The following is a 12,591-nucleotide window of genomic DNA, read 5'->3' on the forward strand; positions in this document are numbered from 1 at the left end:
CTGCGCGCGAGCTCGTCGGGATGGGCCGCTTTAAAAAAAAAATTTTTTGTTTTCTTATTTATTTTTATAATTTTTTACACTGAAATAAAAAAAAAAAAAAATGATCACTTTTATTCCTATTACAAGGAATGTAAACATCCCTTGTAATAGAAAAAAGCATGACAGGTCCTCTTAAATATGAGATCTGGGGTCAAAAAGACCTCAGATCTCATATTTAGACTTAAATGCAAAAAAAAATAAAAAAAAATATAAAAATGTCATTTTTTCAAATGACAAAAAAAAAATGTTTCTTTAAGAGGCTGGGCGGGACTGACGTTTTGACGTCACTTCCGCCCAGCAGAGCTATGAGGACGGGTGAAGGAGATTTCTCCTTCAGTCCCGTCCCCGCTCAGCTGCCGGACACATCCGATCCCCTCCGCCGCTAACGACGGCTCCGGTAAGCGGCGGAGGGCGCGGGAGAGCGGCGGGAGGAGGGGGGACCCCTCTCCCGCCACCGATAACGGCGATCTCGCGGCGAATCCGCCGCGGAGACCGCCGTTATCGTGTACACCACCGCCCCCTGAAAAGATGAATATCTTGGTTGTGGCAGCAGCTGCTGCCGTTATCGAGATATTCAACTTTAAAAACAGGACGTCTTTTTGACATGGGGCGGTGGTCAAGTGGTTAAAGAAGAAGATACAGGTCTGTGAGAGCCAGAAATCTTGCTTGTTTGTAGGTGACCAAATACTTATTTTCCACCATAATTTGCAAATAAATTCTTTCCAAATCAGACAATGTGATTGTCTGGATTTGTTTCCCCATTTTGTGTCTCATAGTTGAGGTATACCTATGATGACAATTACAGGCCTCTCTCATCTTTATAAGTGGGAGAACTTTCACAACTGGTGGCTGACTAAATACTTTTTTGCCCCACTGTATGATACTGAAAACTATATAATAATTTTCGTATATGATATGAAAACGAATGAAGCTACCACATCCAACGATTAGTAAGCTACAATTGATTACATTTTTGTTTTTGGGTTTAGTTAGCTTTAAAGGGGTTGTAAAGGTACAATTTTTTTTCCTAAACAGTTTCCTTTACCTCAGTGCAGTCCTCCTTCACTTACCTCATCCTTCCATTTTGCTTTTAAATGTCCTTATTTCTTCTGAAAAATCCTCACTGGAAAGGAGCTGTGTGTTAGTGGGCGTCCCGACTCTCCTGTAGTCCAAGGGAGGGGGCGAGCACGAGACTTCACACCAAGGAGAAAGCCTTGCATTACTGTGTGTAGTTACAGACAGAAGAACAGGAAGTGAGGATTTCTCAGAAGAAATAAGGACATTTAAAAGCAAAATTGAAGGATGAGGTAAGTGAAGGAAGACTGCACTAAGGTAAAGGAAGCTATTTAGGAAAAAAAAAATTGTACCATTACAACCCCTTTAACCGGTTAAGATAAATAAGCGTTTATTAATTAAGCATTTTTATTAATAATTATTTTTTTTACTACTAATGGCGACGATCAGCAATCTTTTTCGTGACTATGACATTATGGCAGACACATCGGACACTTTTCACACATTTTTGGGACCATTGTCATTTTCACAGCGAAAAGTGCTATAAAAATGCACTGTTACTGTGAAAATGACAATGGCAGTAAAGGGGTTAACCACTAGGGGGCACTGTAGGGGTTAAGTGTGACCTAATGTGTGTTTCTTACTGTAGGGGGGCGAGGGCTGGACGTGTGACGTCACTGATCATCGTTCCCTATATCAGGGAACAGGCGATCACTGACACTGCCACAGAGAAGAACGGGGAAGGTTTGTTTACACACACATACCTCTCCCCGTTCTTCAGCTCCTGTGACCCGATCGTGGGATACCAGCAGGGATTGGGTCCGCAGGTACCGTGGTCACAGAGCTTCGGACTGGGATGCGAGAGCACCACCTGCGGCGTGCTCACGACCCACGGCTGGGCTCTTAAAGAGGACGTATATATGCGTCCATGTGCCCAGCCGTGTCATTCTGTCGACGTATATTTTCGCGTGGCGGTCCTTAAGTAATTAAGTTACTGATGCTAAGGATGTCAATATTCCTCTGCACAAATTAAAATTTCAGTACAAACATGAAGTAGCTACCGATTTGCAGTGACTTTTTTCATGCAAGTTGCTGTGAACATGCAGTCAGGGATCCTGTGACCTTTAATAATGATCCAGAAGAAGTAGAGTAATAAATAATTAATTCTGACCTAGTGCTACCTTTAATGTCCCGCATGCTTGATACAGATATGCGAGATATATTAAACCCAGACACATCAAAGAAACTATTAGGAGGCCTAACAAAGTCTATACATTTCTCTCATGATAGGTGTAATCAGGGCCAGACCGAGGCAGAAGAGGCACACCTACCCCAAGTACCATACACTGGGAAGCACAGGTGTGGCAGGAGCCTACACATCTCCCAACTGTGACCTGTACTGTTCAGGACTGAGCTTCCAAACTTAGTTTCACAGATTACACAAGGAGAGTACAGAATGCAGAGAGGGTCTCAGAGGTGTGTTAGGGCACTCATTGCTTCTATGGATCACACTCTCAATAAGTAATGTATCAGCATGCCAGAGAAAAGAGATTTTATGCAGACAGCTGTCCAAGCTTCCCTAGCTGCTAAAGGCAGAGTGTGACAAATTAGGTCACCCAAGCAAAGCAGAGGTTCAATCCCTGATTAAGAGATTACGTGCCACATTATCTGTACACCAACTTTGACAGTGTGACCCCTAACATGAGTCACTATCAGTCATTCCAGGCAAGGCTGAGCAGAGTGCGACAGTGATGCCACATTGTCAGCCTCTGATGTCACAGGCTGACAATTGGTCTACAGAAATGTCGCACATCAGCATGGTGTCCCACTATTCCCAATGTACACAAGAAAGCATGCAATCTGGCAATTCTACCAAGAGTTTGGAGCTGTGGTTAGCACCGTCAGGACAAGAGAAGCTTGGCACTAACAACAGAATCACCAGGTAGTTTGTCGATGTAATCAGTTACAGACAAAAAAAATAAAATAAATAAATAAATGTTTACTGGGACTGGGGAATGGCTTAAAAGAAAGCTACATTTTATATTTACATATACTTAAAGCCTTATGCAGGCTATGCCTCTACAGGTGCCTAGGTTCAGACTTGAATGAGAAATACAACATTTTGGGACTTTAAGATGAAGCACACTGCTTAAAGCGGGGGTTCACCCTTAGAGGGCACTTTTTCCCCTTAGATTCCTGCTCGTTATTACTAGGGGAATCGGCTATTTATTTAAAAATAGGTGCAGTACTTACCCGTTTACGAGACGCATCCTCTCCGTCGCTTCCGGGTATGGGCTTCGGGAATGGGCGTTCCTTCTTGATTGACAGGTTTCCGAGAGGCTTCCGACGGTCGCATCCATCGCGTCACGATTTTCCGAAAGAAGCCGAACGTCGGTGCGCAGGCGCAGTATAGAGCCGCACCGACGTTCGGCTTCTTTCGGCTACGAGTGACGCGATGGATGCGACCGTCGGAAGCCTCTCGGAAGACTGTCAATCAAGAAGGAACGCCCGCTCCCGAAGACCATACCCGGAAGCGACGGAAGAAGATGCAGCTCGAAAACGGGTAAGTACTGCACCTATTTTAATACAAATAGCCGATTCCCCTAGACCGAACGAGCAGGAATCTAGGGGAAGAAAAAAAAATTTTTTAGAAATGGGTGAACTCCCGCTTTAACTCGATGGATCAACTGAAGTAAACAAATTTATTAGTTACAGAGAGGGCACCTCTACCCTGACACGTCTTTCTTGTTTTGTTTTCTCATGCTTTCCATTCAATGCACCTTCTTTACTTTTACACATGGAATTCTTTTCCAATACACAAGCTATGTTATCAACTTAATTTATCTACTCATCTCCACAGATACCTCTGGGAATGGTTTATACTATTAGATACATCCCAGATGATGACTGATTAATTTACCCTTTATTTACTCTCTGCTGGTGCCGCCACTGGACCTTTGGGATTTACCGTCTCAGCTCCCGGAAAATATGCCTTTCATAGCCGCCCCCTACCATAGATACCATCCTATCATCATATTACTATGCTACCAATAGGTGACAGTGTTTGGGACCTTGTTTGCTCCCCCTCTTTCTGTTATGCATTAAATATGTTTTATAGTTTTTTCATGAATATTTTATCATTCTGGCAATTTCTTTCTATCATAGATATCCCCATACTGTATATCTGCTCCTGACGAGTGGTACAAACCACGGAACGCGTAGAGCTTCTTCACAATGATATGTCACAGTATAGGCCTATCTTTTACCTTGCAAATTATTTCTATCGATCAACTATCATCGTTTATTTATGTGCTACCAGTACAGTTTCGGTTTTCACATGGTTCAATGTCATGTTTTGTCATTATGAGATATTTTTACAATTATGTATTGTCTATAACATATTCAGTGTAACCTACGATTGCTATGCATTACCATGTATGCTTTTAACTATTAGGTACTACCATGCACTGTTTAGACTTTTGTTTTTGTAAACTCATTACCATTTTACCTACTTATCCCTTATTGGCATTTGTCATGCCCTTTCTCTAACTAATAAATTTGTTTACTTCAATTGATCCATCGAGTTTAGCAGTGTGCTTCATCTTAAAGTCCCAAAATTTAGTATTCCTCATTCAAATTATCGGGGATGGAGGTATATACCAGGTATTGCCTCATTTAAAGTCCCACCTTAGCAATAGGTTCAGACTTGAGTGATGCAGGAACCAGTGCGATTCCAGAGCCGGTTCCTACATTGCATCCTTCCCGCAGGCAGTTCACACTGCCTTCTGCGAGTGTCAATACAATGTTAATGACACCCCCAGATGGGTCCACAGATTGCAGTGCGAGCTGTGGATTCGTACAGGAATCGGATCGCATGGGTGAGAACACCCATGCGATCCAATTCCAGTGCGGTGAAAAACAAGTCCCTGCACCTTTTTCTGTGCGAATCCAATGCGAGTTCAGCCATACAACTGTATGGCTGAACTCGCATTGCTCAGACATCGCATGTGATCGGCACAAGTCTACCTCTAAATGCCCCTCTGTGTTAGCCCTTGTGACCACTCACACATAGGTGTTTACAGGTGTTTAGAGGCAGGAAAAAAGAAATAAGGCCAGTGCGTTTAGGAGAGGAATGTTTGGTTGCAAAAAAAAAAAAACACCTGAGGCATGAAACTCCTGTAAGTGTTCTTGAGCGTACATGCATTTCAATGACAAGAATAAATTTGTGTTCTGGCCAATGAAATGAATGAATGCCAAAACACTTGAGGCACTTGAATGCTTCTAGATGTCCCTAAATGCATTTGAAAAAAAAATGTGGCTTTAGGTACCTTTTTAACGTTGCTTTCTCCTGCCAGGAGAAAGGCATTTAGAGGGGTTGCAATGTGCATGAGGTATATACCTTGTTGCATAGCTAGGCAGTTTAAAAATCAAGAGATTCACTATGAGACTGATACTTGATCTATCATTACCTCTTCTGTTGCACAAAAACAGCACTGCACATACCTGCTGATTGTAATAAATACAGCTATACAGTGATAAAACTAAAGACATTTCCAACTTACATCTTATCATTCAACTTTTCCAAAGTAAGATCCATAGCAGCCTCAAGTTTAAAGTAAAGACGATCCTGTAGATCACTGAATACATTTAGAGGGGTCTTTTCAAAAGTAACTTTATTGCAAGCCTGCAGCTGCTCTGCCAGGTTACTCAAAGTAACAACTAAGGAATCACACTCTGTTATGGCGAGTTTCCATTCTTCGTGCTGCTTTTCTATAACGTCAAAGCATCGTCTGAGGGACTGCTGAACAGAAACCAACGTCGCAGCTTCTGGCATTCTGAAAAAAAAAAAAAAAATTATTATTAATATAACATTCGGAAAAAGTAATTGTTTAAAAGGGTTGTGTGCGTAGCTTTATAGGTTGTCGTGTTTTCAAGCCTACATATTCCCCACTCAGGCAGGCTTCCTCCACCTGTGTGACTGGTTCCTCAAAATCACTGTATAACACAGTCCGTCTGACAATAGCACAACGAAGATCGCATGGGACGCCCCAGAGCAAAAAAGAACAATGGCTCAAAGAATAGGGTACTGCAGCAAAAAGGGAAAAAAGCTGTGCTAAAACAATAACCAACAAAACAAATGTGACATAATATGAAAATCAATTGTGACTGATATTGATCAAATAAGTCCCAATATTGCAAACAAAGGTGTGAGAATTCTCGACGACAAACACCAAAAAAAGGATGTGCACCTCTACATAAGATGTGCGCTTACCAGAAGCAAGCTTAAAAAAGCCTGCAATTAGTTCATCCAATGGGGTCTTTATCCAGAGGCAGTGAGGACAATGGCTATCCAAGTTTGAATGACTGGGCATAGACCATAGGCAGGCAACCAGAGGACCTCAATCGTCAGGCAATCAAAATGTATACACCAGCGTTTACCCAGAATGAGAAAACTCACTATAGTGTAAATCAGGGATCAACAAATCCCGGGCGCCAGGTCGCCATGGCGACTAGAAATAGTGTCCTGGCGACTTGGCTTGGAAGGTGGGCAAAAAAATAAAATAAAAGATTTTTTTTTTTGTGAGCTGGTGCCATCTGGTGGTGAGCCGTTGGTATTACAAGTTATTACCACCAGATGTGAGCTGGCGCTATCTGGTGGTGGCCGTTGGTATTACAAGTTAAGCATTACAAGGTAAACAGCAATTCTAATGTAATTTTTCACTATTTTCACTGCCATCTTCTTCCCTCTAATTAGAACCCCCAAACATTATATATATATATATTTTTTATCCTAACACCCTAGAGAATAAAATGGCGATCGTTGCAATACTTTCTGTCACGCTGTATTTGCGCAGCGGTCTTACAAGCGCACTTTTTTGGGAAAAAATTACACTTTTTTTAATTAAAAAATAAGACAACAGTAAAGTTATCCCCATTTTTTTTTTTTATATTATGAAAGATAATGTTACGCCGAGTAAATTCTTACCCAACATGTCACGCTTCAAAATTGCGTTTGAACACCGTTTACATATGCGGGCGCTGCTCACGTATGTGTTCGCTTCTGCGCGCAAGCTCGTCGGGACGGGGTGCGTTTTCTGGCTCCTAACTTTTTTTAGCTGGCTCCTAGATTCCGAACAAATTTGTCAACCCCTGGTGTAAATCGTATAAAAGGTTTATTATGAAGCATAAAAGGTTACACTTATGAAAAAACTGAAGTTAAAGCATCAAATGGTAAGCCGGCCAGCTTGCAATCACCCGTTCACTAGGGTAACAAACGCGACGACATTAGCATGTCAACCTCCCAGTTTACAGCTTACTCCTTATCACTAAGGATGAGCTCCGGCGTGTTCGCAGAGCACACCAGGAAGTCTAATAACAGGCAGTGAGATGCTGCAGAGATCGGGAAATGTCTTACTGCCTGTGGTTAGCACAGTGCCGACTTCCTGGTGGGCTCTGCATGGGCGCTTTGCGAAGGTGCCAGAGCTCACCCTTACTTATTACCTACACCCAACAAGCATTCAACCATTGCAGTGCAGAGGGCCCTACTGCAAGGCTAGTTGTTTGCAATTCCCAAAGTTAGGCTTAAAGGATAAGTTCAACTTTACAAAAATAAATACACATCTTTTTGCAGATACAAAAAGGTGCATTTATTTATTAGGAGCCTATAAAGCATTGCACCCACAATCAGCAGATCACAGGTGCAATGCAGGACTCCTGCAGACTGTCAGTGTAAGGTTGTACCACATATTGGCAGGCAATTACACAATGAACTATTGCACTCACCAGCACTCTGGTAGTTCATTAAAAGGTCGACAGCCTGTAATCTCCTGGTGCCTCTGTTCTGGCATATGTAAGGTACTATTTTCTTTGTGCTGATATTTTGTGACTTCCATGTATGCTGATATATATTTCTGTATCTTACTTTTATTTTTGGCACAATAAACCATTTTACTGATTTAAAAAAAAAAAAAAAAAAAAAAAAAAAGGTCGACTGCCATAAAGTCTGATGGCAGTTGTAGTTTTTCCATTCACAGAACTCCTTTTTTTGTTTTTTATTGTGACAGCCACTTCCGGGAGAATATCCCTGACTTGCTGTCATTAGATGCAGTGGATTGGGAAGAGGCTGCAGCAGTGGCAACATCTTAAATGTTGTACCCTAAAAAAAAAAAAAAAATGGGTAGAACATATAACATGTTCCCAAAGGTGAACTTATCCTTTATATGCAATGTGCTTTAACATCCCACAAGGATTCAGAAAAGTGTGAATTGCCCCTATGTAGAAATCAATGGACATGCATAACAATGCTCCTCAAATTCAATTTATTTTGAAAGCATGTGTTATAGCAGTAGGACAATGCCAAAGAAAATTCCCAGCACAACTCACCAACCAATCTGCTTACCAAACTGAGTAACCTGTCCAACAGTATGCATTGAAAACAGGGGTTTAGTTAGCACACTTTTGCAAACGCATGCAGAACATGGGCTTGGTTCACACTGCTGCAATCACAAAGTTGTGCGACTTGCTTGTGATTTCCTTGCAACTTTTGTGATTTAACATTGCAGTCTATGGCACTTAATTTGCACCAAAGTCACAGAGAGGTAAAGGGTCCCAGCAAGAGATTAAAGAGGAGTTCCACCTAAAAATGGATCTCCGCTTAACCCACTCCTCGCCCCCTTACATGCCACATTTGGCATGTAATTTTTTTTGGGGGGGGGGGGGGGGGAGTGGGGGCTTCAGGAGAAGGGGACTTCCTGTCCCACTTCCTCCTTCCGCAGAGGGGCTGGAAAGGCGATTAGCTTAATCGCCTTTTCACAGCCCCTCCCTGTAGGCGAGCGCCTGTCCAATCGGACGGCGCCGCACGCGCATGCGCACTGCACTGCCGAAAGCGGTCACTGCCGGGTGCCCACACTAAGAATGAAGACGCCGGCCCGCGAGGGGGGGCGAGGAGCGGAGCCCCGGCCGGCGCGTCGCTGGAGCCGTGGAGCAGGTAAGTGTCAGTTTATTAAAAGCCAGCAGCTACACTTTTTGTAGCTGCTGACTTTTAATAAACTTAAAAAAAGGTGGAAAACCCCTTTAAAGAGCCTGGGACTGATGAAAAGGGACCCAGCTGTCAAAAGGGCCCTTCATAATTTCTTGGACCAGGGCCCTGAAGGATCTAGTTATGCCTCTGGTATATGTGTATATGCAAGTCCTCAGATGCAGATTTTTGGATATTGCGTTATGTATCTGAAAGCATTTTTATGCACCTGTGTGAATGCCTTCATTGAAAACAATGCAGCTGCATTTAGATCTGCAAATTAAAAAAAAAAAAACAGTTGTAAATGTTTTTTTTTTATGGCTGTATGAATAGGGTCTGATAGACATGTAGTTTTAGACCTCTTGTACACGGCTTCAAGAGGGTCATACCGTGGACATTTAGTCAGGGTCTGTTCACATCACATGCCGTAGTATTACGTTGGGCAGCTATTCCAGTGCAGTTCCACCACTAGGCAGGGCAACATACCTCGTCTCCCTATCTGCCTTGCTCACACCACTGCATTGCATTGGTGTGCACTGAAAAATACCAGTGTGCAGTGCTTTTCACAGTTCAGTGCAGTGCAAGGTCACTTACTGCCTTACAGCGTATGGCCAGCAATTGAACTTTATGAGATGCCTGTGTGACACCTCAATACAGTTCATTAAAAAAAATAAAAAAAAATGTGATGTGCCGAGATTGGTGCATCATCACTGATTTTGCCCAGGCCACAATGCACACCAGACACTATAATGACATGCCAGTGGCCACAGCCATTTGTAGCTCTTTGCATAGCCACTGATCACTGCAGACAATTACTGGCTGTGAGGATAGCTGTGAATACCTGAAGCTGCCTGCAACCCAGGGGTTGACAAATTTGCTTGGAATCTAGGAGCCAGCTAAAAAAGTTAGGAGCCAGAAAACGCGCCCCGTCCCGACGAGCTTGCGCGCAGAAGTGAACACATACGTGAGCAGCGCCCGCATATGTAAACGGTGTTCAAACCACACATGTGAGGTATCGCCGCGATTGGTAGAGCGAGAGCAATAATTCTAGCCCTAGATCTCCTCTGTAACTCAAAACATGCAACCTGTAGATTTTTTTAAACGTCGCCTATGAAGATTTTAAAGGGTAAAAGTTTGTCGGCATTCCACGAGTGGACGCAATTTTGAAGCGTGACATGTTGGGTATGAATTTACTCGGCGTAACATTATCTTTCATAATCTAAAAAAAAAATGGGGATAACTTTACTGTTGTCTTATTTTTTAATTAAAAAAAGTGTAATTTTTTCCCAAAAAAGTGCGCTTGTAAGACCGCTGCGCAAATACGGCGTGAAAGAATGTATTGCAACGATCGCCATTTTATTCGCTAGGGTGTTAGGATAAAAAGACCGGAGTTAGGCTTACCGGTAACTCTGTTTCTAGGAGTCTTCCAGGACAGCCTCTTGAGACCTTGGGCTCCTCCCTCCGGGACAGGAAACACGTACACCCTTTTCTTTAAAGGGCGGTCCTCTAGATCTCCTCCTCAGTTTGCCCGAGAAATACCAGAAGATCCTGAAAGACATAGTCTACTAACACATCGTTAGATCATTTTATATCTTCCCCACAATTACAGTTCCTTAACAGACACCGGGTGGGAAAAACTCCGGCTGTCCTGGAAGACTCCTAGAAACAGAGTTACCGGTAAGCCTAACTCCGGTCTTTCTCTAGTCGTCTTCCAGGACAGCCTCTTGAGATGACAAGCAAGAACTTACTGGTTTTTAGGGTGGGACTACTGTCTGGAGGACCTTTCGTCCGAAGGCCTGATCCTTGTCTGACAGCAGGTCCAACCGGTAGTGTCTTGCAAAGGTTGAGTAAGATGTCCAGGCTGCCGCCTTACAGATTTCTTCCGGGGACGCTCCTGCTCTTTCTGCCCAGGAAACCGCCACTGCCCTAGTAGAATGTGCTTTAACTGTAGGTGGTTCCCTACCCCCTAACGTATATGCTTCTACAATCAACATCCTGAGCCATCTGGCAACAGAGGATTTTGATGTTCTGTGACCCTTGCGGGCACCTGAGAAGTTAACAAAAAGTGAGTCACATAGTCTAAATTCCTTTGTGACTTCTAAGTAAAATAAAAGACTTCTTTTAACATCCAATAAGGACAAAAATTCCCCTTCATCATTTTCTGAAGAGGAAAGCAAGGTTGGTAGGACAATGTCCTGAGTCCTATGAAAGGTAGAGGCTACCTTGGGTAGGAAGCTAGGATCCGTCCTAAGAATTATCCTATCGTCAAATACAGATAGGAAGGGTTCCCTAATAGAGAGGGCCTGAAGATCGCTGACTCTCCTGGCTGAGGCTATGGCCACTAGAAAGACTGTCTTAAGGGTAACATGTTTCAGAGAAGACTCTTCCAGCGGTTCAAATGGTTTGTTAGTAAGAGCCTTTAGTACCAAGGACAGATCCCAAGAGGGACAGGCTCTAATCCTAGTTGGATTAGATCTTGTCAGACTTTTGAAAAAGTTTTTGACGAAGCGATCCTGTTGAAGAGGTACATCCAAAAAAATACTTAAGGCCGCCGCCTGTACTTTGAGAGTGCTGACTGATAAGCCTAAGTCCGCACCTGCCTGCAAAAATTCTAGCACTACTGGGATGCCAGAATGATTCATTCCTTGTTGTATCTTCCAGGAATTGAATTTTTTCCACACCTTAGAGTATATTGCTCTAGTCACCGGTTTGCGACACCCTAAGAGAGTCGTGACCACTTTATCTGAAAAACCCCGTGCTTTCAATAGTTGCTCTTCAGAAACCAGGCAGTTAGTTTCAGGTTCTTTATCTGAGGATGAAGGACTGGACCTATAGACAGTAGGTCTACTTTCTCTGGAAGTGTCCAAGGTGGATACAGGGCCAGCCTCCACAGGCTGGCGAACCATGGCCTCTTGGGCCAGAAAGGCGTGATCAGAATCAGATCCGCGGGTTCCCTGAGAAATTTTTGGATTACCCTGGGAATCAACCTCACTGGAGGGAATGCGTATGCCAGGCTGAAATGCCAAGGATGTGAAAAGGCATCTATCCCCTTCGCTTTGTCTTGTGGGTGAATGGAAAAAAATGTTGTAACCTTCCTGTTCTCCTTTGCTGCGAACAGGTCCACCTCTGGTAGTCCCCAGAGTGAGACTATCTGGTAGAAAGTCTCCTGGTCTAGAGACCACTCGTCCTGACATACTACCTGTCTGCTGAGGAAATCTGCCAGGGTATTCAGTGAGCCCTTTAGGTGGACAGCTGAAAGGTGTACCAGATTTTTCTCTGCCCAGATCAAGATCTGTGTAGCTGTTGCCTGTAGGGCTGGGCTCCTTGTGCCTCCTTGCTTGTTTATATAAGCTACTGTGGCAGCGTTGTCTGTCCTGATTTGTAGATGCTGACCCACTAGATAGCACTTGAAGCCTTGAATGGCTTTTAGAACGGCTAACAGTTCTTTTTGGTTCGATGACCGAAGAACCTCCGAGGACGACCACTGACCCTGGGTCCAAACTTCTTCCAGGTGGGCGCCC

The 12,591-nt window shown here is 43.5% G+C and overlaps 1 protein-coding gene across 3 annotated transcripts in view; it reads right to left on the reverse strand.

Annotated features, from left to right (window-relative positions):
- C2H1orf109 (chromosome 2 C1orf109 homolog) overlaps nucleotides 1–12,591 on the reverse strand; it is a 33,558-nt gene that overhangs the window by 15,292 nt on the left and 5,675 nt on the right. For 2 of the 3 annotated variants that reach the window (XM_040337226.1, XM_040337224.1), the window contains exon 2: nucleotides 5,616–5,888. In XM_040337226.1, the coding sequence (XP_040193160.1) occupies nucleotides 5,616–5,887 (272 nt within the window). In that variant the 5' untranslated portion in view covers nucleotide 5,888. Of the gene's footprint in view, nucleotides 1–5,615; nucleotides 5,889–7,836; nucleotides 7,861–12,591 lie in introns of those variants that run through there. The other variant, XM_040337225.1, reaches the window with a different exon arrangement.

Source organism: Rana temporaria, chromosome 2 (genome assembly GCF_905171775.1).
Source record: "Rana temporaria chromosome 2, aRanTem1.1, whole genome shotgun sequence".
Taxonomy (NCBI): domain Eukaryota; kingdom Metazoa; phylum Chordata; class Amphibia; order Anura; family Ranidae; genus Rana; species Rana temporaria.